A 26,484-nucleotide genomic window follows, 5' to 3' on the forward strand; every position below is an offset into this window, starting at 1 on the left:
AGGGGGTTACGGGGGGGGCTGGGTGAGTAGCGGGGGGAGGGACCGGGGGAGTAGCGGGGGGAGGGGCTGGGGTTACCAGGGCGGGGGCTGGGATGGAGGGGGTTACTGGGGGGCTGGGTGAGTCGCGGGGGGAGGGGCCGGGGTTACGGGGGGGGGGAGGGGGCTGGGTTACCGGGGCGGGGCGGTTGTATCAGCCATAGCCTCGCCCTTCGCCCATCCCCTGTCTCCACTCCCAGACCCTGCAGGTGACGCTGCGGCGCGGAGGCCCCGGCGGCATGAATCGCCCGAAGCCAGCCACGGTTCGCCGTCCCAGCGCGGTGCCCAAGCCCTCGGGTGAGTCCCAGTCTCTATCAGCAGAGGGGTCGGCCAGGCCTTGCTCCTGGAGGAGCCGTGGGGCCCTAGCGTGGTGGGTCTCATCACGGCAGCCTGGGTTGAGCGGGGCCACTGGCCGCTAGCTTAGGAAGGAGAAGGGGAGGCTCTTATAGTGCCTCGAGCCCAGCTAGGTGGCTCAGTGGGGCTGTTGATGCCTAAACTCCAGGCCTCCCAGTAGGGCTGGCAGCTGCTTGTGAGCCCTGCCCCTGGTGCCAGCCTCCAGTGAAATCTGCCGTGGCTTTGTCTCTGCATTGCTTTGTCCTGAGGCCTGGGGTGCCCAGGGCACTGGGTGGGTTTGTGGCTCAAGGGAGGGGATGGGGACTTCTGACTTTGTGGTCTCATCTCTGTTTTCCTTTTGTAGCTCATCCGCCACCAGGAGATTTTATTGCCTTGGGGTCAAAAGGCCAGGCCAATGACTCTAAAGCTGCTGTCACACTGCTTAAGCCAGCCCCAGCTGGATTGCCCTCTGAGCGTAAACGGGAGGGGTCCGCTGCTTTATCTAGTGCATCCAGCCTGACGGGATTGACCAAACGCCCCAAACTCTGCTCCACGCCTCCCCTGAGTGCCCTAGGACGTCTGGCAGAGGCTGCAGTGGCTGAGAAACGGGCCATTTCACCCTCAATAAAGGAACCGTCTGTGATTCCAATTGAAGGTAAAGCAACATTCTGGTTTCTGCTCGGGAGTTGTGTGATTGTGAGAGAGGGGGTATAGTCATGTCCTGCTCTTCTACTCAGCACTTGAGCTGAGAAGCCTTTTCGCTGGGGTCTGTATGCTGGTGCTTGGGGAATTCCATGTGCTTCCCCAGTGATGCCACTGTTGGCATAAGGCTCATGGGGAGTGTAACACTAACATCTTCCTGTGTTCAGTGCAAAGCAGGCACACTTTCTCTGCAGGCTTCCCGCCCTGACATTGTAGTGCCGGGTGGGATTCCCTCTCCTCAACTCTCTCTCATCCTTCCCCCGTCTGGGCATAGTGTTTTGCTTTTGGCCCTGCTTCTTTCCCCTCTCTCTTTTTATACTTACTGCTCCATCTAGTTTTTCACTTCAGGTGGATGTCCAATACCGGCACTTGAAAGGTCTCTCCTTGGGAAGTCATTGACCCCATGTTATAGCTCTTTGTTGTGTAACTAATGTGTTGAGGGGGCAGTTGTGTACTTTAATGAAAGCTCTGGGGGCTTGTATGTTGCATGTCTTTTTGCAGAAGGTCTTTCTGCTCCGTGGTGTTTGATACAATAATGGGGTTAAATTCTAGCAGAAAGAGAGACAAAGCGAGAGAGATCAAGGAATACAAGCAAAAGGGAACAGGAGTCTTCAGCAGAGCTTGCATGGGTGGAAAAAAGTGACCAGGGCACCATTCCACTCTGTTCAAGTCTCCCAGGACATGTCTTTGCTGCATGAGGATCAGTATTGACAGCTGTTTGTCTGTGATTGCAGTTGTCCCCACGGTGCTGGTGGATGAGATTGAAGCAGCTGAGGCAGAGGGCAATGATGACCGCATTGAGGGGGTGCTGTGTGGAGCTGCAAAGCAACTGAAAATGAACAGAGCCAAGCCTGATCCCACATTGTACTTGAGTCTGATGTATCTGGCAAAAATCAAACCCAATATATTTGCCACCGAGGGGGTTATTGAGGTGAGAGCTGTGTTCGTTTTGATTAACGAGTGTGATGTGATGTTACCTCGCTGTGCTGACAACTTCTGAACACAGTGGGCTCCCCTGGATTGGCACTGCAGCCTCTTAGCACAGTGACATTTGCCCTGGTGCCAAGAATTGGGCTGAATGAATACAACTGTAACTGTGAACTGTGTGATGGGTTGCTCTGTGTGTTCCTTCTCTCAGCTCTTTACTGTGTCTAGGGTCTGCCACCTAGAACTGAGGTACAGCTGAGCCCTCTGTCTCACCAATCTAGGTTCCCTCTTGAACTGTGACATCGTGACAAGCTGCAAAGCCCTCCAAGTTTGCACTCACACCAACCTCCACAGGCAGGGACCACACCCCTCTGTGTTCATGAATGCTCTGGCCAGCCACTCATGAACCCACAGTAGAGAGGCTACAGCCAAAATACTCACAGTTCCCCAGCCTAAGACCCCAGAGCTATACCATCCTGCCCTGGTCAAAACCCAACCAGTATGAATTTATAACTCAGTCCGCCACTTCTGCAAAGGAAAGTGGACATGCCCCGACTCTCGTTCATGAGCTGAGATTTATCCTCCTTCAAACAACACACAATGTTTTAAGTAAAATATAAAATAGATTTATTAACTACAGAAGGATAATAAGTGTTAAGTGATAATAAATGAGAGCAAACAGATCAAAGTAGATTACCATAAGAAATAAAACAAAACTCAAAATAAGTCTATAGTATTAGATAGGGTCTGAATCAGTAATATCTCACCCTGGCTGATGATACAAGCAGTCCACCAAGTTTCCATACACAGGCTAGAAATCCCTTTAGCCTGGGACCAGCACTTCACCCTGCAGTTCAGTCCTTTTCCTCCGATACTTTCAGGTGTGTTATTGTAGGGAGAGTGAGGTGCAGTCATGATGTCATTTCCCCCTTTTCTATCTTCTTCCAATTTGCTGGAAAGCACTTTTGCTGTGACCTGGGTCAAACAGTTCCCGTTGTGTAGTGCTATCTCTGAGAGGTTTGTATGGTACGCAGTTCCTGGGGTAATCCTTGTGCTTGTGTGCATTTCCTCAATAAGCCATTAACATTGTTTGAACTTCCTATTGGTCTACCTGAAAGGCTGCTTGTGGGTGTTCTCAACCTCGCAACATATTTCAGTAGCACATACATAGCCAAACTTCATAACTTCACATAAATTCAACAAGACATTAATGTCTACCAGATCAAGACTTTTAGAATGATATCTAACAAGGCATACTTTGTACTAAACATAGCCTAATTGTAGGACAGTGGTGAATAAGGGGTTGCCAGGGTGTCACACCTCCCCCCACTTAGTTTACTGCAGGAGTAGTAGTCACTGACTAATACAGAGGCAGTGGCCTAAGGTTCTCTTCAGGTTTTGACTATACAACTCCCAAATATTATGGAACATTGTAGTGTCACCCACAGGTGTTCCCTTGTTTTCATCTTTCGAGGGATTGATTCTTGTCTGACATCTTCCAGGCACTGTGTAGCCTCCTCCGGCGAGATGCCTCCATCAACTTCAAAGCCAAAGGGAACAGCCTGGTGTCCGTCTTGGCCTGTAACCTTCTTATGGCGGCTTACGAGGAGGACGAGAACTGGCCAGAGATCTTTGTCAAGGTACATGGTAGCTGAGGGGAGAGCACTCCCACTGGGTGATGCCATGGTGGGCGGGGCCAATGTCATTGTGCTTGTCACCACGTAGGGGAGGGCAGGGTGACATTGGAGAGGAGCAGAGGGCTTGTTGCTGCTACCCTGTGATGCTGTAGAGGGGAGAGTGGGTCATTGCTGTGGGGAAATGGAAAAAAGGAGGTCACTGTCTGAGGTGGGGGCAGATATGCAACAGGACCGGTGGCTGCGTTGGAAGATTGTGAAGGATGAAGTCCATGTTTCTCAAACAAAGGTCTGCAGCTAGGTTTTCATTCAACATTGCGACGCTGCTCCTCCCCTGCCTCTCTCTAGCCTTCCTATTCTCCCTTCTGAGATATGCTGCCTCCCCTGATTGCGCATCCTTGTGCAGTGGTGTTCCTGGCTGGTTTGTCCGTGGGGCTTGAACCCATGATCTCTGGGTCTAAAAGCACAAAATTCTTGCTGCTAGAGCTACAGAGCCAGGTCTGTTAGGTCAGCAGCAGTAGCTGACTTAAATATTTTGATGTCATCTAGCTATGAAAGCGGGGAGACCCACAGTTTAGGGGAAGAAGGATTTGCCAGTGGTTAGGATACTAGCCTGTGGTTTGGGAAACCTGGATTCAATTCCCTGCCCCCGCACGAGTTTCCTGTGTGACCTCGGGTGAGTGTTTTGGGCCTCAGTTCCCCATCGTGCAACAGGGATAATAGCCCTGCCCTATGTCACAAGGCTGTGGGGAGGATAAATACGTGAAAGATTGTGAGGCATGCACATATCTCGGTGATCGGGCCACGTAAGTACTGAAGATGGATAAATGTCAGCATTGCTCCCATTTATATTCTGCTTCTTGCCCCTGGCAGGTTTACATTGAGGACTCGCTTGGAGAGCGCATCTGGGTGGACAGCCCTCACTGCAAGACGTTTGTGGATAACATCCAGACAGCCTTCAGTACAAAGATGCCCCCGAAGAGCATGCTGTTGCATGGGGAAGTTGGCCGCAGTGGAGGTGACCTTAGTGCAGGTAAGGAGGTGGTCGAGAAGAGCCTAGAGATATTTTTAGCCTGATAGTCTAGTAACAGCTCATCAGAGGAGATCCCAGTTAGGGCTTATGTGGATTGGGCAGCATGCTTCTATTTGGTGAGATGGGGCACCTCTCATTGCTCTCTAGTGCCCACTCCTCCCCTTGAGGGATGCAAGGACTACCAGGGCCGAAGGTCACTTTTGGGAAGGAAATGGATGGGATTTGAGAGCTCCTCTAAGTACTGCAACACACTGGAAGATCCACCTAGAAGATTGTGGGGAAAGCAGTGACAAGGTGTGGCTGAACACCAGTGCAGAGGCGCTGGTAAGAGGACTTCTGGGGAAGAGGCTGTTGGAGGGAGCTACTTGGAGCGGAATCTCTCAGTGCTAGTGAATGGTCTAGGAGTGCTAGGGGTGTTGCTGAGGCGTTGTTATGTCCATTCATGATTGTGTGTTGATCTGTCTGTAGGGAGTAGCCCCCACCCCGCCATGGCAGAGGAGGAAGATAGCCAGAGTGAGTTGCTGATTGCAGAGGAGAAGATGAGTCCAGAGCAGGAGGGACAGCTTATGCCCAGGTACAGTGCCCCTTCCCTCCCCAATCACAGAGCCTTTTGGCATTGCAGCTCTCTGTGCAGACTCCTAATCCAGAAACCACTCTCGCAAAGCTGATAGCTGGGAACATCTCCCAACCAGCTCTCCTGTGGCACACCCTAAAGACACGGTCTCCCCCAGATACTGCCCAGTGACGTTGGATTGGTTTGTGCCGACTCCTGGATACCAGAGTGTTCTGTTGTCCGTGCTGTTGAGTGGCCCTTGCTCTCCAGGTCTTGGTTATGTGCAGGAGGTGTTTCAGCAGATACTAGGTAAAGGAAAAGTCTGGACCTGAGCAAATGTGGGATTATTGTGCCTCAGATACGAAGACCTCGCGGAGAGTGTGGAAGAATATGTCTTGGATATGCTACGGGACCAGCTCAACCGGCGGCAGCCAATGGATAACGTCTCCAGAAACCTCCTTCGACTGCTGACGGCTACTTGTGGCTATAAAGAGGTCCGGCTGATGGCTGTTCAGAGGCTTGAGATGTGGTTGCAGAACCCAAAGGTAAGAGTGTTGGTGGTATTTTCTCCTGACCATCAAGGCTGTAATTACACTGTATCTAGTCTGGAGGCCAGACCAGTAGGACCAGGAATTTCTGACTTTGTGTGTGATAGCGGTTGGTTGTTGACTCTTTCTGGTCTTATTGTATAGCTGACCAGACCAGCCCAGGACTTGCTAATGTCAGTCTGTATGAACTGCAACACACATGGGTCTGAGGACATGGAAGTCATTTCCAACCTGATCAAAATCCGTCTCAAACCCAAAGTCCTTCTCAACCACTACATGTTGTGTGTCAGGTAAGCAAGTTAATAGGAGCGTGTGACAGTCTGAGTGCAGTACAATGTTTGCAAAGGGAGCCAGCTTCTGTTTAAAGAACTGGAAGGGAGGTCTGGTTGAATGCAGTCTCTTAAAATCCCTTCTTGAGGGCATGTTGATTCTGAGTGTCACTGAGTGATTGATTGGCAGACAGTCCTTTCTCTCTGCTGGAGGACGCGGTGTCTTCCCTTCTTGTCACACTGTGTTTGTTATGTGAGTTGAGAGACTAGAACTGTATGCCCCATAGTAAGAAATCCCCGGTCCATGGGATGCTCTGCTAACTCTGGATTCCCCTTGCAGAGAGCTGCTGAATGCTCACAGGGACAACCTGGGTACCATGGTCAAGTTTGTGATTTTCAATGAACTTTCAAATGCAAGAAACCCCAACAACATGCAGATTCTCTACACAGTGCTACAGCACAGCTCCGAGCTAGCACCAAAGGTAGGGACAGGAGCCTTGCAGGTGTTGCGTGTGTGATCAGTACGTACCTGAGGGGGAGAGTGGCTGAACTGGATCTTTATTTTAATGGAGTCTCCCCAATTGCGTGGGTATTTCCTTTGGTTTGGAAATCTGTGTACAGTGTTTGTCTGAAACAAATGTGCACGGGCAGTGTCAGATTCCCGAACACTTTGGGTATGTGTCTTTGTAATTAACAGTGCTGTCATCTTCAGGAGAAACCTCCCTGACTGTGGCTCTCCCAGTAGAGCTCCCCAGTGAATTCATTCAGGCCCTGGTGCGCTGATAACACCAGCAGGGACTCAGTGTGTCTAGTCTCTGTCCATGGATGTTGGTCCTGGATATTGGGTGCTAAAGGGCTTCTCTTTTGGGGCCTCAGTTCCTGGCGATGGTGTTCCAGGATTTGCTGACTAATAAGGATGATTACCTGCGGGCCTCGCGGGCGCTGCTGCGAGAGATCATCAAACAGACGAAACATGAGATCAACTTCCAGGCTTTCTGCTTGGGGCTCATGCAGGAGCGGAAGGAGGCCCAGTATACAGACATGGAATTCAAGGTACCACCTCGTCTTGTCATACCACCTCTGCTTCTCATCCCAGCACTCCAGCTAGTGTTCTGAGGGACTCTGTGGCATTCTCCCTTCTCTAATAGTTTGACCCCTCCATGCAGTGCTCTCTTGCTCTCCCTTCAATTCTACGTGGCTTACCTGCTGTCTTCTCTTGCTTATTTCCCCCATGATATTGCTCAGGTGGACATGCGTCATCCCCTTTCCTCCTTGTATGTATGGCTTGGCTACTGCTTCTTGCAGTTTAGTGGCCACATTCCAGTCCCTCTTTCCTATCCACGCTGCTTGGACTTATGAACCCTCCTTCCTGTTTCCTGGCCCAATATCCCCTCACTGGCACCCCTGCGTTGCCTCTCCACCCTGCATGATTTTACAGGCATCTCTGGCAGCGGGTGCACCTTTGGATGATGGACACTCATCCTCCAGATGCAGCTGGGATATCAACCGTAGTGATCTGTTTTTAGGAGCGGTTTGTCATCCACATAACTGACCTGCTGGCTGTCTCCATGATGCTCGGCATCACGGCTCAGGTGAAGGAGGCTGGGATTGCATGGGACAAAGGAGAGAAAAAGAGTAAGCCTCCTAGCCTGTATTCCTTTGAACATCGGACATGTGGGGTAGAGAACATCCAGAAGTGGCATCGGGGGAACATTGCAGCTGGGAGTAGTGAGGCTGGGGGTAGGAGAGGACCCCGAGAATTCTGGCTGGTGGAGTTGGGGTATGAAGGGCCACATCTTAGTAAATCTACCAGCTGGATGCACAGTCAACCCTGGGAATCACTCAGAGCAGAGGTGCTTGTAATAGCCATAGAAAACAGTGGCTGGGAGACATGTACTAGGAGGAGAAAAGGGGGACTGAGTTGGCGTGGTGGGAACAGTTCAGAAATCTGGCTTTTGTATGATGGAGCAGCTGTGAACATTATAAACTACTTGAGAGCCAACTATCTGGGCTAACAGGAAAGCTGCTGCCTGTGCATGTCCTTGTCTTAGCCTTGCATTTCTGCTAAAATGTCCCCGGGTTTATTCTAGTTCCCAACGGTGGTACCAGAAAGCCCCCTCCGCTACCAAATGTGTGTGCTATAATAGTGGTGGGTGCTGATGGTTAGCTGGTCTCGTGTGCTGGGCCTCTCCAGGTAATTCACTGCTGATTCCTTGGAGCTATCTGCTTGTGAGATGGCTGTTCATAACAGTCACACCCCAGCTTCCCAGGGGGCTGTGAAATACGTGCATAGTTCCTGACCTGAGTGTATGTCTGTTTCAGACTTGGAGGTGCTGCGTTCCTTCCAGAACCAGATTGCTGCCATCCAGCGAGATGCTGTCTGGTGGCTCCACACAGTGGTTCCATCTATCAGCAAACTGGCTCCGAAGGACTACGTGCACTGGTATGAGGTTCAGTTGAATGGAGCGGTTCCTAGCAAACCTGCTCTGGAAACCCCCCCAGTCACATTACTGACTCTACTAAACATGCTATGTAGAGACAACTGGAGTGTCTCCCCCACAGCTGCCAAGTAGCAGGAATGCTCTGCCTAGTGGTAGGGAGATGGATTTGCTTTCCCTTCGGGATTTCACGTGCACTTCTGTACAAACTTTAACGCTAAAGGCTTCTGATAGTATTTCAACAGTATTTCCATTCCAATTATGCTGTCAAGGAAACAGCCCCTTTGGACCTGTGTTTTGATCTGATCTGATAATGGAGGGAAAGGTCCCTAGATAGGGAAGCTCTTGTACAGAGTGGAGACTAGATAGAGCTCTGTCTCCGACACTTTCTGCCCTTGGAGGCAAGAGTATACTACAGAGGATTAGATGGTTTGAGGCATTTGTAATGGGACCAAAAGATCAGCTGAAGTCGTTAATAACTGAAATCTGTTCCCACCTAATGGCTATTGGGGTCTCCTTGGAAGTACTGCATATCGCACCACCCATCGCCATTGCAATTGGTACTAACTGTTCCCCTGGTTAGTCTTGGCAGAACTTTCCTCTTGCCTGAGGAGGGAGTCCTTCTGGGTCAGAGTTGGGACAAGTTAGCAGTGTGGGGAAGCTCACCTGTATGATATATTCTTCTGTGGATTGTATTGCGCTCCAGTCTCTACGGCTCTCCATCCACCACCTCTCAATTCACACACCGGGGAAAGATACACTGGGTTTCAACGAAAGTTGAGAATTTATTATTGTCTCTCTCTGTAGTCTTCACAAGGTGCTGTTCACAGAGCAGCCAGAGACCTACTACAAATGGGACAACTGGCCCCCTGAGAGTGACCGCAAGTAAGTACATGCACCTCATTTGCGATTGGGTTTCCATGGGGAGAGCTGTGGAAGTAAGGAGAGGAGAAATCAGACATTTATGGTGCTTAACTAAGCTCTCCATAAGGATGTTTTATATCTCCTGTCTTTGAAAACATCAGCAGAGCAGAGGTCTCCTTGTCCCTGTCGGAATTTTCAGAAGATGGGGTTTCTCCAGTCTCCACCTGTCCCTTTTCCTCCTCCCCCAATCCCCACACCAGTTGGTGCTGTGACTGCAGAGAGAATGGCCTTGCATTGCGTGTGGTGCTGGGGATCTGAAGCCTGCCTGCCTAAGTCTGTAAAGTTCAATTGCAGGGGGCAAACTAAGCCGTGTTCTGGAAGGGGGCTTGTTCTCATATGTGACTAAGCTAGGGGTTGTGGGCACTGGTTCCACGTCCAAGCAATACGAGCCCAGCCCCAGGCTGCGATCAGGAAAGGTTCCCCTTTCTTTGGACAGTGGGTCACTGCCTTCTCTTTATTTCTCATTCCCAGCTTCTTCCTGCGCCTCTGCTCTGAGGTGCCTATCCTTGAAGACACGCTCATGCGGATCCTTGTCATTGGTTTGTCACGGTCTCCCCTCGGCCCTGCTGATGCCATGGAGCTTGCTGACCACTTGGTGAAGCGGGCGGCAGCTGTGCAAGCAGACGGTAGGAATGCTGTGCAAAAATGGTTTGGTGACGTAGCAATTCCCGCCCTATTGAGAGTGGGCAGCCTGTCACCTTCCTGTCCCCCCTCCATGTGGGTCTGAGAGAGTCTGCAGTGCACGTGTACCACTGCTCCCCTGATCTACCTCAGAATGGTTGGAGCAGGTAGTAAGTGCATCTGCATTAGACTTGGGAAGAGCGTTTTGATCTAGTTGTTGAAGCACACGACTAGGAGCCAGGAACTTTCTGCCACTGGCTCTCTCTCTGTCTCTGGGCAAGTCACTCACCTCCCTGCACTATTCTCTGTCTGCAAAATGGAGCTAAACACCCCTGCACAGTGGGTTATTATTTGCTAATTACTGGCTGTGTATGGGCTAAGTAGTGCGATTGTTATTACCCAGAGAAAACTAATGTTTTTACAGCCAGTAATTTAACTGTTATGTAGAGCACAAAAGTCAATTAAAAATATTCTAAGCCCTAAAAAAAAAAAATAGTCAAGGTGATTTACTAAAGTATTCTTTTGGCCTTACAGCTCATATTCAATATTGACTTGTGACAGATCACCTTCACAAATCACCTGGCCAACCAGATGTACTTAAGAACTCTGTCAGTGTGGCTGTCACTCAGATGAATATAACCATATGATTTGAGCTGTATGTGTTGAGTGTTTGTAAATGTGTCTGGGGGAGAATTCAGGGTGGTGCCAAAGCATGTCTCTAAAGCACATAGCATATGCTGGAGATTGGGCAGTAAACACAAAAGTCTAAAAGGTGAAAAAACTAGACTTTATTGTTTGACCACATTTTCATTGGTGAATCTGTCACAAAGTATTAATGCTCTAAATGCTGCATCATTTCACGTGTTGAAACAGTTGTAAGTTAGAGGGGCCCAGAAAGGTTAGACAGCAGACTTGGACTGAAAAAGGGCATTTTTCATTTCTCTGAACTCCTAAACTACTGAATGGATTTACTGCTAATTTTTTTTCTAAACCTGTTCCGTAGAAGTAAATAGTATAGTGCTTGTTAAGTTTGAAAAATGTTTTCCCTAATCAAAGAACTTAAAACCCATCTTTAGCTGAAAAACTCAATATATATTTACTTAAAGTTGCTCCTGATCCTGATTTCTCCATAAACATCTTGATTGTTCCCAAACCCATATGATACAATCAAAGCCTGTGACAGTAGACTCATCTAGAGGCGGTTAGGGACTATTTAGAAAAGCTGGACGTGCACAAGTCCATGGGGCCGGACGAGTTGCATCCGAGAGTGCTGAAGGAATTGGCGGCTATGATTGCAGAGCCACTGGCCATTATCTTTGAAAACTCGTGGCGAACCGGGGAAGTCCCGGATGACTGGAAAAAGGCTAATGTAGTGCCAATCTTTAAAAAAGCGAAGAAGGAAGATCCTGGGAACTACAGGCCAGTCAGCCTCACCTCAGTCCCTGGAAAAATCATGGAGCAGGTCCTCAAAGAATCAATCCTGAAGCACTTGCATGAGAGGAAAGTGATCAGGAACAGCCAGCATGGATTCACCAAGGGAAGGTCATGCCTGACTAATCTAATCGCCTTTTATGATGAGATTACTGGTTCTGTGGATGAAGGGAAAGCAGTGGATGTATTGTTTCTTGACTTTAGCAAAGCTTTTGACACGGTCTCCCATAGTATTCTTGTCAGCAAGTTAAGGAAGTATGGGCTGGATGAATGCACTATAAGGTGGGTAGAAAGCTGGCTAAATTGTCGGGCTCAACGGGTAGTGATCAATGGCTCCATGTCTAGTTGGCAGCCGGTATCAAGTGGAGTGCCCCAAGGGTCGGTCCTGGGGCCGGTTTTATTCAATATCTTCATAAATGATCTGGAGGATGGTGTGGATTGCACTCTCAGCAAATTTGCGGATGATACTAAACTGGGAGGAGTGGTAGATACGCTGGAGGGGAGGGATAGGATACAGAAGGACCTAGACCAATTGGAAGATTGGGCCAAAAGGAATCTGATGAGGTTCAATAAGGATAAGTGCAGGGTCCTGCACTTAGGACGGAAGAACCCAATGCACAGCTACAGACTAGGGACCGAATGGCTAGGCAGCAGTTCTGCAGAAAAGGACCTAGGGGTGACAGTGGACGAGAAGCTGGATATGAGTCAGCAGTGTGCCCTTGTTGCCAAGAAGGCCAATGGCATTTTGGGATGTATAAGTAGGGGCATAGCGAGCAGATCGAGGGACGTGATCGTTCCCCTCTATTCGACATTGGTGAGGCCTCATCTGGAGTACTGTGTCCAGTTTTGGGCCCCACACTTCAAGAAGGATGTGGATAAATTGGAGAGAGTCCAGCGAAGGGCAACAAAAATGATTAGGGGACTGGAACACATGAGTTATGAGGAGAGGCTGAGGGAGCTGGGATTGTTTAGCCTGCAGAAGAGAAGAATGAGGGGGGATTTGATAGCTGCTTTCAACTACCTGAAAGGGGGTTCCAAAGAGGATGGCTCTAGACTGTTCTCAATGGTAGCAGATGACAGAACGAGGAGTAATGGTCTCAAGTTGCAGTGGGGGAGGTTTAGATTGGATATTAGGAAAAACTTTTTCACTAAGAGGGTGGTGAAACACTGGAATGCGTTACCTAGGGAGGTGGTAGAATCTCCTTCCTTAGAGGTTTTTAAGGTCAGGCTTGACAAAGCCCTGGCTGGGATGATTTAACTGGGAATTGGTCCTGCTTTGAGCAGGGGGTTGGACTAGATGACCTTCTGGGGTCCCTTCCAACCCTGATATTCTATGATTCTATGATCTGAGGTTAGCCTTTCAGTACAGCTTATTAGCATAGTTCTTAAGCAAACATCAGCCAAGTACCCATGTCTATAACCTGTTCGTTCTCTTCCCACTTTAGATGTAGAGGTTCTGAGGGTGGAGAGAATCCAGCTGATCGATGCAGTCTTAAATCTGTGTACTTACCATCATCCGGAGAACATCCAGCTGCCCCCAGGGTGAGGCTTGTAGATGCAAAACTCGGAGTTGCAAAGTTCTAGCCCATGTTCACCTTGTTTCTGAGAGTACTGGAACCCTTCCCTAGAGTAAACTTGTAATAATGTCTTGCTCTGGTGGGAATTTCTGGGGAGCAGTGGGTGGGCTCTGTACCCTGCAGCTGATTCCCAGTGACTGGACTTGGTCGGAATTTCCCTGTGGAGAAGCTCTGAAATTTATGCCGGTGTGGGTATTTGCTGCTGATCCTTCCAGGTCTCTGTGCTCACTCACTTGAGCAGGGTATTCACCTGATATACCTGCAGGACTCTGACAATGCTGAATGCAAAAAGCTAAGCAGAGAAGCAATGTGTCTAGTGCAGTGGTTCTCAACCCGTGGGCCGCATGTGGCCCAATTAGCACAACTGTGGCCCAGCTCAGTTATGTGCTAAAGGCCCACCCACGTGCAGGGGTACACCAGATTCCTGGCTGCCCTGCCACCCAGCAGGGTCGGTGTCAGGGCTGCCGGCCCCTGCGGCCCAGGTAACACATTGCGGCCCACAATGTGTAATAAGTTGAGAACCGCTGGTCTAGTGATTAGAACAGGCAACTCTGAATACAAATAACTTGGTTCTGTCAATGGCTTTTTCAGGTATCAGCCTCCAAATCTAGCCATCTCTACCCTCTACTGGAAGGCTTGGCCTCTCCTTCTGGTAGTGGCCGCATTCAACCCTGAAAACATTGGTGAGTTATGAGCACTTCTCTGAGCACCAGCACAGCTGGGATGTGTCACAGGAGAGAGCTCTGCTGACTCCTGCTGTCTCAGCTGTAGATGCACATGAGGATGGCTAGGTTTTGTTGTTGCATGACTCCACATTGATGCATATGCGCTGCGTAAGCAGAGCTCTGTGGGTTCGGGGTCTAAAAGGAATTTGGATCACATGGTAAGTGGAGCATAGTGTGAGCAGGGGGATTAGTTGTGAGTGCCTGTTCTGTTTGTATGTGTGAGGGAACGAGTGCTTGCACTCTGCGGGGATGGGAAGGGAGTGTGGTATGCTCTGTGCACACACAAATATCCTGACTGGGTGTCTAATCCCCTGACTGCCCTTTTCTTCTGGGTTGCAGGGTTGGCTGCCTGGGAGGAGTATCCCACACTAAAGATGCTCATGGAAATGGTCATGACTAAGTGAGTGGTGTTTAGCTCTTTTAGTTTCATCCCACTCCTGAAGAGAACGGATTTCTGAACCACGTTTGCACCTGACGGCTTCTTCCTTTCTCTGTCTGAGGGGTAGGGGGAGATGAGGTTTGGCACAAAGCTTACGGAAGTGAAACCTGCTGGACAGCAGCTGGGCTGAGCCTAGAAAGAGCGAGGACCTCTCCCTTAGCTGTCACAGATCGGCAGTGAAGCCAGGCTCTGTGAGAGGAAGGGATGCATGGGACATGGCTTGTTGGAAAGGGCGTGGCTTTTCATCCACATTTGGAAGGCCCATTAGTGTTTTCATGCTGTCTGACTGAACCAAGAACATTGTGGCATTTTGACTCTTTGCTCAGCACAGAATTTATAGCACAGAAGGTCAAATAATTTTTGTGCCTCTTCTTCCCAGTAATTACTCCTATCCCCCCTGCACTCTGACGGATGAGGAGACCCGCACAGAGATGATTAATCGTGAGCTCCAAATATCCCAGCGGGAAAAGCAGGAAATTCTTGCATTTGAGGGTCATCTGGCTGCTGCATCTACAAAGCAGACTATTACAGAGAGCAGCAGCCTCTTGCTGTCCCAGCTCACCAGTCTGGACCCCCAGTGAGTAGTCTTCTCCACTCTGGTACAATCAGGGAGTTCCCACCCTTGTAGTGGCATCCTCAGACAGGAAGAAACAAGGCTGAAGATCTCACTTGGAGGCAGAGAGCTCCAGGCAGAGGCTTTCAGGTGGGCTATGGTAGAGTAGTGGTGACTGGCCAAGGAAAAAAAGGATTCGGTGGCCGTGTAGGGCAAATACAATGTGCCCTCTCCATTTGGACTGCTTCCTACCCCTTCTGTCACATGTGTGGCTTTTATGCACTGATGACCCAGTGTGTGTCTGTCTCTTTGTGAGGGTGGGATTAGCTGTGTGTAAGGCCTCTTTGTTTCTCTGGCAGGGGCCCCCCACGCAGACCTCCGCCACATGTCCTGGAGCAGGTGAAAAGCCTAAATCAGTCTCTCCGCTTAGGACATCTCCTGTGCCGCAGCCGCCACCCAGACTTTCTCCTCAACATCATTCAGAGGCAGGTGGGTTTCCTGAGGATCTGGGAGACTGGAACTGGCTTCTCTGGAGCTTTGAGGAAGCATGGGAGCAAGCATGTTGCAGGAAGGTATCTCAGTAATGCAGGGGCCTGAAGCCTGGGTTTATGGGATCTGCAGGGATAGAAAGCAGGAGATGAATCAAATGCAAGGAAAAGTGGCTTATTTCTCTCCCCTGGAGTGTGGGGGTTGCCTTCTGCTGCTTGAGAACTAATGGGAGATGCTTACCAGTCAGTGCAATGGTAAACGTGCAGGAACGCCTGGATTTTCCAGCCCTTCATTGTATCTGTCGTGTTCCCTAGGCCTCGTCCCAATCAATGCCATGGCTAGCAGACCTGGTTCAGTCCAGTGAGGGCTCCTTGGATGTTCTTCCAGTGCAATGTCTTTGTGAGTTCCTGCTGCATGATGCTGCTGATGAATCTGCCTCAGGCGAGGAAGAGGAGGAGGGAGAAAGTAAAGAGCAGCGTGCCAAGAAACGTCAGGTAAGTGACCTCCTGGGTTGGTTGCTTCAGGTATTTGAGTGGCCTGGTTCTGATATGATCTCATTGGATGGATACCTTCTCTTTCCAGAGACAGCAGAAGCAGAGACAGCTGCTTGGGCGCCTGCAGGACTTGCTCCTGGGCCCCAGAGCTGATGAGCAGACCACTTGTGAGGTGTTGGACTACTTCTTGCGGCGCCTCAGTTCCTCTCAGGTGGCCTCCCGAGTGTTGGCCATGAAGGTAAGAAGAACAGACAGTAACTGGTTTGGGTTTTCCAGGGATGATGGGCAGAGTCTCTCACTTACGTGGTTCAGACAGCACTTGGGCATGGAGGGGCTTTTGAATGGAGCTGTTGTTCCTTATTTTCTGCATGCTGCCCTTGAGTTAAAGGCAAGAACCTTGCTCCATCCTCATTTGTCCATTTGAACTCTTCTCTCCTGTTTCGTGGATGTCACAAATGACTCTGGTGCTTTGTTCAGACAGGGCTGCAGAGTCCTGTCCTTCCAAGCAAGCAGATTGTCCAGGTACAATATAGTAAATATGTATTGGAGGCCACCCTTGCTGGGTAGCCTACCTCAAGATCTCCCTAAATGTACCAAGTTGATTGTTGCTGTTTGCTGTTAAAACACCACCTCTGTTCAGCAGCTGGTTTTTCTTTTTATGTCCTTTTGAGTATGTTCACTTAAGCTGGGATTAAGATGCAGATCCTATGCGTGCAGAATCCAGACTGCAGATCCTGGGGCTCTTGGGGAAATCAACATCAGTTGTCCTTGGGGTACTCCCAATAGAATGTAAATGGGGAAACTGCTGTTGACTGCAGACTTCTCTGAACATACTTGGTACCATGAGGACAGTAGAGACGTGCTCTCCTCCCATGTTCTGTGTTGATTGTTGTGATTGGGTACAGTAGTCTGAAACCTCTCCCAGGGTAACTGTTAAGTAGAGAGTTCTTTTGGTTGCTGCTAAAACACAAATGGCCAGTTCCAGTGACCCAGAGTCCATGTTTCTTCCTGTGATGCATACACATCACCTTCAGGTTGTTAGTGGATGGAATTTGAAGCTCTGTTTTCATTTTGGGGTTCTTGGTTTATGGTACAGTATGAAAATGCTCACCCAGCTGTTGTTTTATATACATGGGCTTTGTCCATTGTACATCTCCTTGCAGGGTCTGTCCTTGGTGCTGTCGGAAGGGGGATTGCGTGATAGAGAGGAAAAAGAGCACCCTATGGAGGAAGATTCTGGTGACTCTGAGCTCCTGCAGGGATACCAATGGCTGCTAAGAGACCTGCCGAGGCTGCCGTTGTTTGACAGTGTTAGGGCAACTACATCTATTGCCTTGCAACAGGTAAAGGTGACTGGGAGCAACTGGAGGTGTTGGGGAGGTGGGGCAGGGATAGGAGTGGCCTGCTCCGAAGGCAGAGTGTCCTCTGCCCTATTGATGCTAAACTGAACCAAAGGGATGTGTGTATATATTGGGATAAGGGATGTTCCCTAATTTGCTACTGCTTGTTGCTCTTGTCTAATGATCACTAACTGGAAAACCTCTTGTTCCAGGCCATCCACATGGAGACCGATCCTCAGACCATCAGTGCTTATTTGGTGTACCTATCCCAGCACGCCCCCATAGAGGATCAGGGGCAGCACAATGACCTCTCTCTGGTAAGAGAAGGGATTGAGTGATCACATGGAAACACTGTATCTCACACCTCTCTGCGCTGTAACGACCACAGGCTCGTAACTGAGCCAGAGACTTGCTGTACAAACTAACCACCTGTTAATGAGTTTACAAGTCACACGCGGGGGTGTCTTGTTTCTTTCAAGTGTCTCACATTGGAAGTCAGACTACATGTGACTTTCTGATTTGGGAGGTGGATAGCCATTCGCAGGAGTATGGTGAATTTGAGACTATAGATAGGTTTAAAAAAAATAAAAAATCCCAACCCTGATAGAGAGTGCAGTCTCTGGACCCAGCTGGAGAGTGTTTGCCATTAATACCTAGGTATATGATAAATGTTGGGAAATTGGGAGTGAGGCATAACAACATGACAAGTCAGGCACATTTTGTAGTAAACAAAGAGGAGTTCTGAATTTTTTAAAATATCCTTTGGGCCATCTTGGGTACTTGGCGTCTTTCATTGTTCACAGATTTTAAAGGGTACCTTGCCAGCACTTTCTTGCCTTTTGTGGGGGTTCTGTGCTGCCCTGGTGATCTCCCAGTGATAGGGACGTAGGTCTTATGGAGAATCTATTGAATCGTTCTTTGCCTCCTGGGAGTCATGTGGGCTGGTCTCCAGGCTCTGTGTGCGCGCATGCCCAGTGTCTTAAGTTACGATTGTTAAAATATAACAAAAATCATGGGATCTCTGAGTCTTCTAACAACCACGACAAACCTTCCATCTGACTTAAACCTGGTAACACTCCCTGTGCTATAGGTGTATGGAAATCTGGATATGCCATAACAGAGGGGGCAGTTGTTAAGTAAGGAAGATGATTTGTGCTACACCTGCTCCAGTGTTGCCCACCTCCCAAAGATTGCAGTTCCATCCGTAACGTCCCCGTGGCCCTTATGTAGCAAGATGGACCAGTGGACTGATCCAGGGCAGGACCAGGTGGGCAAATAGCTTTTCCCACAATCAAAGCTGGAGAGGGCTAGGGAGTGAAGCAGGAGTGCCTGTGTGAAGATTTTCACAGGTGTTTTCTCCCTGCAGGATGTGGCCAGGCTCATAGTGGAACGCTCCACCATCATGTCTCATCTCTTCTCGAAACTCTCATACTGTGCTGAGTCAGAAGCAGTGCTGGTTGCTCTGCTCTCCATCTTCTCTTGCTACGTTAAGCGCATGCGCCAGAGCAAGGAAGGGGAGGAGGTGTACAGCTGGGTAAGCATCTCCCTCAATCTTCTTTGAGTCCTTCTCTTCCCTCCGGCTCTCTGCGTCTCTCTATCTCTCCTAGCATTCCTATTTCTGTACTCTCTTTCATGGTTACTTATTTTCTTTCCCCTCCTATAGTCTGAGTCCCAGGATCAGGTGTTCCTTCGCTGGAGTAGTGGGGAAACAGCCACTATGCACATTCTTGTGGTCCATGCGATGGTCATTCTGTTGACGCTGGGACCACCTCAAGGTTGGTAATGTGCAACCAGCGGATATGTATGGGGCAGGGAATGCAGGGCTTACAAATTCTTGTTTTGCTGTATGTGTTGCGAGCCTCTTAAGGTTATAAAGAAACGTACGTTTTACTTTTTTCTCTATTTGATTTAAGCACTTAGTCTCTGCTCAGCAAGTAACCCAAAATATCCTAGGAGCTGTTGGGAACATTTCAAATCCATTGTTCGGTTCAGTGGGTTATGTTTGAACATTGTTTTTATTGGCAGCATCCAATTTTAAAGTTACTGATGGGAATTCTCTCCCCCAGTGTAGCGTGAGAGTCAGACCATTTGGCATATGGCTCACATTCCTCTTATCCAATTTAAGCTTGTCTTTTGTTGCTGAAGCAGAATGGTGGTTCGCGGCCTCTTAACAAGGAAGTGACCTGGTTTATACTGAGAAGGGTGGGGTATATCAGTGTGTATAATGTGCATGTGGAATAACTTTTGTAACTGTTCTGGTAAGCAGGGGAAGGTGACTTTTGCGCCTTGCTGGACATTTGGTTCCCAGAGAAGAAGCCCCTCCCCACTGCCTTTCTTGTTGACACTTCAGAGGAGGCCCTGCTGCTTCCTGACTGGCTGAAGCTGCGCATGATCCGCTCCGAGGTCCCTCGCCTAGTGGATGCAGGTGAGTGGGGCCCAAGGGACACGTGCTGGGGGTTGGGTTGCCAAAGCCAATGAAAGATATGGAAATGCTGCATTGAAAAATTAGCCCAGCTCCTTTGAGGTCTCAGCCGTCTTTATCCCATAGGTGCTGTAGATGAGTGGAGGGATAGAGGGGAGTGTCTGTCTGTTAGCAGATTTGGATTTCTTTCTTTGCAGCAGAGAGGTTCCAAGCACAGGCCTCTTGCCTTGCTTCACTAGGCTGTTTGCTAAAGGGCTTCCATTGCCCTCCAACAGAGACTTAGGGACTTTGGGCTAGTCCAAGCGGGGACGTGTGTGTAGACCAGTGGTTCTCAGCCCCCAGACCACGTGCAGGCCAGTCAGCACACAGCGGCGGCCCATGTGATATCCTCAGGGCCATACAGGTAGTATATATATTGTGTGGATGCAGCCCACATAACCCAGAGAGAGCTGCATATGTGGCCCACAGTGGTAAATAGATTGAGAACCACTGGTGTAAACTCTTCACTTACTCCTTATATACTACTCTGTGTTGTCTACCTTCAATCCCTTTCTTTTCTGGGGGGAGGGGTGCACTGGTACATGGGGACTAGTATAAAGCATTTAAGGACTGCCGACTAGCATCAGGCTCCTGCAGTTCAATCCAAGTGGAAGGTGAATAAACAGCAGCATTCAATCGAGGGGGGTGGGAGGAGCCTTCTCTAGGCAGCTCTCGACTCCAATATCAAACCCCCTGGCACAATGCAGGCTGTTCTTTCTGCTTACCGTTGAGCTCTGTCCATGCCTGTCTTGCACTGGCTGTGGTTTTGGCATTTGCACCAGGCCGGGGAACTGTTCGGCCTCTAAAGTCTTATTAGGATTGTACTGCCAGCTTGACTATTGAGCCTTACCATTTATTTTAAAGGGAGCAAGGGCTGTGGAATTAGAGGACCTTCCTTTTACTTAAACCAGATCCATTTGTATTCCTTTGGCTAAATTAAGCTGCAGAAAACATACATCTGACCACTAGGGTGAGTGCATATCACAGCTTGCATAGCACACGACAGTGCCTACAATGGCAGTAGCAGTGCCTGAATAATATAACGGATAGCTGCATCTTTTAGCATCACGTGGCTCTTCACTGCTGTCTGTTCTTTGCATTCAGAGGTTTTGTCCCTTCCTTACTAATTAAATGACAGCTCTCTCTTGCCAGTGATTGAATTATTCAATAATTCCTGCCCGCGGCCATCAACAGAGAGGGTGGCAGTTATTTTTAATACAGATGATTTGGTTCCTGAGGTTTTGATCAAATTAAATGGAGGATCAAATTAACCCTGGAGTGAATTAACTGGAGGATGCAATAAGAAGGAAAATATGTGCAGAGTCTGTACAGGGCAAAGAGAAACCCATAAGCAGCTGTCAGTGTTGGCTTAGGTCCTGTGCAGCCCTGCTAGTAAAGGTGTCATTGATGGCGTGTCCAAAACCACATGGACCTGCTCACGAACATATCCTGCTCCTATGTGTGAGTGACTCAGAAACCTGAGGATTCTGACTGGCCATGTCTGCGTGTTTCAGCATTGCAGGATCTGGAACCGCAGCAACTGCTTCTCTTTGTTCAGTCCTTTGGGATCCCAGTCTCCAGTATGAGTAAACTCCTGCAGTACCTGGATCAGGCAGTGTCTCACGACCCACAGACGCTGGAGCAGAACATCATGGACAAGAGTAAGATCTTAAGATTAGGCTGTCTAGGAATCTGTCTCTTTCTGGACCTGCTGTTTAAATCCTCCTTTGTTAGCTCGAATCATTTTGCAGCTTCCTTGTAGGTTCCAAGATAGCTCAGCCTGACCTCTGTCAAGGCCACCTTAGCAGCCATGGCTGTCCACAGGGACCTGTCTGAGTAGGCTTGGAGTGTATTTCTCAAGGGTGTAGCATTTTCTAGCTTAGCTTGTGAGAAATTTGGGATTGTTTGTGGGTGATTTCTGGCTGTCTGTGAAACAGGGTTTGTTCTTGCTGGGGTTTCTCTGCTTACTTGGAATGCGGAGGGGTGTGTAAATTCCCTGCAGAATGGGAGCTGTGCACATGGCAGCATTTGTATCCAACTTCATATTTTGTCCTTTTTCAGATTACATGGCTCATCTTGTGGAGGTTCAGCATGAGAGAGGAGCTACGGGGGGGCAGACCTTCCACTCTCTGCTCACCACTTCCCTGCCAGCATGCCGAGGTATTGCGCAACATACACTAATCACTCTCACAACAAAGAACTGACCAATACTCCACCTCAGCCTTTGTGAGGCCCAGCTCCAGTCTGTCTTTCTGAAGTGTGGGTTGCTTTGTTGTCCTTCAGGCGTCTCCCAGGCTGAAAAAGGAGATCAGTCCCCTTCATACAAACTTCTCCACCAATGGACACCACCCCCAGCTAGAACTTCCCTATCTCCACTCCTGGACTAGGAGAGGAATTCTGGTTTCTCTGGAGGATTTTATTACAACAAATTCTATCCTTGTTCTTTTCTCCATGTTGTTTAGCTCCTCATGTTTGGTCTAAGGAGAAAAGGCTGCTGTTTACCTTTCTACCAGTTTGGGGTCTATAAAACTGGGGCACATCTCTTCATTTGGGCCCCAATTGGTGACGCTTGCCTATGACAGTGTTCCTTTAATCTCTCTGCAGATGGTGCTGACACTCCAAAGCCCAAAACTAGTCCTGAGACCCCACAAGGACAGAGTAGGATCCGGGCGTTGACTCAAATCCGGGTCCTGGGTCCTGAGGATGACCTGGCGGGCATGTTTCTTCAGGTATTGCTACTGCATCTGTTATTTAGAGAATAGGTTTGTCTGCAGCTACTCCCTTCTGTATCCCCGGGCCCAACAGCTGCAGTGCCTTTTCCAGACCCAACGCCTACATTCTAAGCCTGGTTTGATGAACTCTGGCCTCTTGCTTTCACAGTGCTTGGAAGGAGGGAGTTATAAGTCTTTGGTTGTGGAGGCCATGCTATTTTAAAGATAATGGAATTACTGATGGAAAGATCTCATGGTTAGAGCATGAGGTTGAGACCTAGTTCTGCCACTGTTAGTAGTTTTGTGGGCAAGTCACTTAACTGCTGTGCCTCAGTTTCCCTATCTGTGTGGCTCTACCTCTGAGGCTTAATTTGGTAATATTTATGAAGTGCTTGTGGATCCTAGGACAATAGTTGCTGTGTAAATGCAGGATATTAGTATCAGTAGTCTTATTTGATCTATAAGACACTGCTTTGCCTGTTCCTCCCTAGGTCACTAAAGTATTTGGAAAGCAGGTACTGTTAGGTCCCCTCTAGTGTACACGGTCAGAGCCACGTCTCCATGTCAAGGAACAACCCTATGTAAACCAATTCCCTGAAGCAGTGGCTGTTATCGTGCAGATGGTCCTTTTGTTTGTTTGTTCTCGTACAAGCTTGCCGTCTTTCAATTTTCTGTCAGCTGTTCCCACTGAACCCGGATCCCCGGTGGCAGAATTCGAACCCGCGCCCCATCTCCCTGGCGTTACAGCAGGCACTGGGTCAGGAATTGGCTCGCATCCGCCAAGGGAACACACAGGTGACAGGGATTTCAGTGCATCTTCTCCAGGCAGTGGCAGCATTGATGAACTCTCCACATAGCGGGGCTCTGGTGATGGCCATGCACCGAAACCACTTTATCTCCTGCCCACTGCTGCGTCAGCTGTGCCAGTACCAGGTGAGCCATGTGGGAGTGGGCTCTTGTCTAGCATGGAACTGGGGGCAGAGGGGAAGGGAGCAGTTAAGCTCAGACCTCTGAAAAAACCAGCAGCCTGTAGCACTGGCAGCCTTGCTCTTGGGGACTAGTAACTGCAGTACAGGAACACCCTAGAATAGCCTTCAGAGCAGGGAGAGATTTACCTTAGGAGATATACTGTATTAGTGAAGGAAGGCATTGAACTAGATCTATGTAGTTGTTCTGTATCCTTGCAAGTGAGTCTTTCCAGATGTGCATGGGGAGATGCAGGTCACAGAGTTGACATTCAGTGAGCTGGGGTTCCAGGTAGCCTGTCTGCTGTATGTGCCCATGCATGCTGTGGGCGTTATCGCCTTGTCATCTTCGTACAAACAATCCCCACCACCAGGACTCCCAGCTGCACCTTCCCTAGCTTTACACCTGTAACTTTTGGTATTCTCTCCCCAGCGCTGCGTACCCCAAGACACCGCCTTCTCCTCGCTCTTCTTTAAAGTCCTCATGCAGATGCTGCAATGGCTGGAGAATCCTGCTGTGGAAGATGGTCCTCTGCGTGCTCAGCTCAAGTCCTTTGCTGTGCAGTACTCTTCAAGGCATAGGATCAGTGATGGTAAGAGGCATTAAGCAGAGTGTGCATCTCGGAATGGACAAAGTGGGGCAGAGAAGGGTCAAAATCAGAACCTGATGCTGAGTCTAATGTGGCTGTTTTTCCACCCCCTTTCTGAGAATGAAATGGAGAGGGTTGTCATCGTTTCAGCATGTGGAGAGCTATATAGAAATGCCCAAGAGTAAAAAAGAAAGGGGGAGATTAGGTTGTGCTCATGTCCACATGTTGTTCGAGTGACATTAATAGGGACAGGAGGCAGCCAAAATGATTAATCATTAGGATAATTTGCAATGAAGGCCCATCAGCTGATGGCCTCTTAGAGAGCAGGCAAGTGGGATTGTGGGAAATCTCAGGACTGTGGATATCAGAGTTGATGATGTGAATGTAGTTGTCCTTGATTTAACACTGGCAAGAGACTGCAAGGTGAAACAGTTCCATGCCGTTGTTTGTTTTGCTGTCCATCATCTAGCCAGAGTTCCAAGGCCGGGGGATCTGGAGAGCACAGCCAAAAGTACAAGCTTGAGGTTTGGACTTAACTGCCTTTGGGTTGACCATAGGGTCTTCTAGCCATAGATGCTTGTGACTCCGGCCCCAGCACTCTGTTGGGGTTTTTTGATGGGCACGAAAGTGCTAGTGTGTGCAGGTTTCAGATGTTAAGCTCTTAGAAAGAGGAGTCATGTGAAGTGTTTGTATGAAAGAAGCCACAGCAAGGCTGGCGGAATGATTAAAGGAGGACCCTGGTGTGGCTTAGTGGTACTGATGCTGTGATTCCCTGCAGTTCGAGGTGGGTTCCTGCACCTGGCAGAAGCATTGGCATTCCGTCGTGACCCTGATGTGATCAGCTCCACTGTACGAGCCATCATGGCAACCCTGAAATCTGGAGAGAAGTGTAATGTGGAGCCAGAACTCATCAGCAAAGGTATGGCTATCCTTCTGCCCTGCCTTCTGGAACTGCCATTGGTATTGGGGACAGAACAGAGATGTGCATGCTTGCTCCACTGCTTAGTTGGAGTGTAGAGCTGGGGAGACTGCTTTTGCTCTCCTGGATCAAGGGTTCTGACCTACTGGAAGGTTGCTCCTGTCTCATTCTACCTCCTTTTGTTGCATTCTGTCATATTGGTTTATAAGCTGCTTGGGACAGGGACAGGAACTGAGAAACAGTGCATAATGCTGGGTTCTGCTTCCCTAGTGAATAGTAGAGTATCCATAACTTCTGTAGAAAGTTCCTAGACTGCCCTGTCTCTCACTGAGATTCACTGTAAGGGAGTGCAGTACTAACCTGCTTCATGAAAGATACAATCATCTGGCTCACCAACTTCACACTGCCTCCCAAAGCCTCTGAGAGAAGTCTCTTTCTCCCTCTGTTAGTCCTTCAAGGTCTGATTGAAACACAGTCTCCTTACATGGAGGAGCTTCTGACTGTCCTCTTCTCGGTTACCATTGAGACCACAGCCAGGTTCCCTGCCATGAGACCAATTGCTGTGGTGAGCTCTCTGCTGCTCCAGGAGAAAGAGGAGACACCTGTGAAGAAGGAGTTGGATAGCAGCAGGTGAGTCTCGGGGTGGTTGGTACTGGTCACTCTGTCTGGTTTTGTGGCACCTTTCCTGATATTTGTGCTGTGCTCTTAGTGCTGAAGCTGCTCGTCTAGGGCCCTCCTCGGGCCTTCTCAATGACTGGCTGGAGATGCTGGACCCTGAAGTAATCAGCAGCTGCCCAGACCTCCAGCAAAAGTTGCTGTTCTCCTGGAACACGGTACGAATCTCTCAGCCAGGAATGAATCTTAAATTGAAGCCCCTTTCTTGAGCTGCAGCCTTCAAGTCTGAATCCCTCAGTCTGTTCCACTGTACTAGCTAGTGGGAGAAGGGGTCTGTTCTGCTCCACCGATAAGAGCACGTTCTACACCAGTGGTCACCAACCAGTTAATCACGATCGACTGGTCAATCCTAGAGGATCTCTCTTAGGGGCGGGGTAGATCTTGAGTTGCCCTTAAATTCAAAAAGTGATCTTGGGCATAAAAAGGTTGGAGACCACTGCTATACACAGTGATGCCAATTCCAGAGCAGCACAGTCTGTCTCTAAAGAGGGCCTGTAGTGAATTCTTCTCCGGGTGGGATTTTGCACTCCATGTCACTGCCATCCTGGAATCTTGGCATTTCTGTAGCCCCCTTCTCCCAGGCTCTCTCAGCACTGTACAGCTATCAGTTACTTAGTCCACAGCAGATCTGCGGCTAGGTTTTCTCACCATTTTACAGATGGGCAAACAGAGGTTTGGAGAGGGCTACTTGCCCAGGAACATGCAGGGCCAGAGTCAAAACTGGAACTCATCAGTCTTGGGTTCTGATCACTTGCTCTAATTGTTAGGCTTCACTGCTGCTCTAATCCTATGTCCTCAATTTTTCATGTTCCATGCACAATCTGTATCCTCTGTTCTAAGTGTATCTGAGCCCTCTGCTACTCCTACCCCCTCTACTTAAGTGTCCTAAAATGGATTCAGACTTCCATCTCTCCCTGTTCTCTCCAGACTAAAGGTTATTCTGGGTCTCAGGTGCCCTCTTTTCGCCCATATCTGTTGGCTCTCCTAACTCACCAGTCCAGCTGGACAACATTGCACCAGTGCATCAGGATTCTGCTTTGCAAAAACCGGGAGCAAAGGTGAGTCTTTCAGATACCAATATTATATTTGCAGACATT

General features: G+C 49.1%; 1 protein-coding gene across 2 annotated transcripts in view; it reads left to right on the plus strand.

The window, feature by feature from the left end:
* INTS1 (integrator complex subunit 1) overlaps window positions 1-26,484 on the plus strand; it is a 35,981-nt gene that overhangs the window by 572 nt on the left and 8,925 nt on the right. Inside the window, exons 2-36 of one of the 2 annotated variants that reach the window (XM_073362033.1) lie at window positions 237-333; window positions 734-1,024; window positions 1,806-2,002; window positions 3,501-3,638; window positions 4,506-4,665; window positions 5,134-5,239; window positions 5,577-5,763; window positions 5,911-6,056; window positions 6,376-6,517; window positions 6,912-7,088; window positions 7,562-7,670; window positions 8,358-8,478; window positions 9,281-9,358; window positions 9,869-10,023; window positions 12,895-12,991; window positions 13,618-13,709; window positions 14,091-14,151; window positions 14,570-14,767; window positions 15,103-15,232; window positions 15,547-15,726; window positions 15,815-15,964; window positions 16,890-17,069; window positions 17,279-17,383; window positions 18,433-18,600; window positions 18,730-18,841; window positions 19,330-19,491; window positions 21,042-21,188; window positions 21,589-21,687; window positions 22,132-22,256; window positions 22,917-23,171; window positions 23,637-23,796; window positions 24,572-24,712; window positions 25,162-25,342; window positions 25,422-25,545; window positions 26,315-26,445. In XM_073362033.1, the coding sequence (XP_073218134.1) occupies window positions 276-333; window positions 734-1,024; window positions 1,806-2,002; window positions 3,501-3,638; window positions 4,506-4,665; window positions 5,134-5,239; window positions 5,577-5,763; window positions 5,911-6,056; window positions 6,376-6,517; window positions 6,912-7,088; window positions 7,562-7,670; window positions 8,358-8,478; window positions 9,281-9,358; window positions 9,869-10,023; window positions 12,895-12,991; window positions 13,618-13,709; window positions 14,091-14,151; window positions 14,570-14,767; window positions 15,103-15,232; window positions 15,547-15,726; window positions 15,815-15,964; window positions 16,890-17,069; window positions 17,279-17,383; window positions 18,433-18,600; window positions 18,730-18,841; window positions 19,330-19,491; window positions 21,042-21,188; window positions 21,589-21,687; window positions 22,132-22,256; window positions 22,917-23,171; window positions 23,637-23,796; window positions 24,572-24,712; window positions 25,162-25,342; window positions 25,422-25,545; window positions 26,315-26,445 (5,063 nt within the window). In that variant the 5' untranslated portion in view covers window positions 237-275. The remainder of the gene's footprint in view (window positions 1-236; window positions 334-733; window positions 1,025-1,805; window positions 2,003-3,500; window positions 3,639-4,505; window positions 4,666-5,133; window positions 5,240-5,576; window positions 5,764-5,910; window positions 6,057-6,375; window positions 6,518-6,911; window positions 7,089-7,561; window positions 7,671-8,357; window positions 8,479-9,280; window positions 9,359-9,868; window positions 10,024-12,894; window positions 12,992-13,617; window positions 13,710-14,090; window positions 14,152-14,569; window positions 14,768-15,102; window positions 15,233-15,546; window positions 15,727-15,814; window positions 15,965-16,889; window positions 17,070-17,278; window positions 17,384-18,432; window positions 18,601-18,729; window positions 18,842-19,329; window positions 19,492-21,041; window positions 21,189-21,588; window positions 21,688-22,131; window positions 22,257-22,916; window positions 23,172-23,636; window positions 23,797-24,571; window positions 24,713-25,161; window positions 25,343-25,421; window positions 25,546-26,314; window positions 26,446-26,484) is intronic. The other variant, XM_073362034.1, reaches the window with a different exon arrangement.

The sequence above is a fragment of the Lepidochelys kempii genome, chromosome 10 (genome assembly GCF_965140285.1).
Source record: "Lepidochelys kempii isolate rLepKem1 chromosome 10, rLepKem1.hap1, whole genome shotgun sequence".
Classification (NCBI taxonomy): Eukaryota; Metazoa; Chordata; order Testudines; family Cheloniidae; genus Lepidochelys; species Lepidochelys kempii.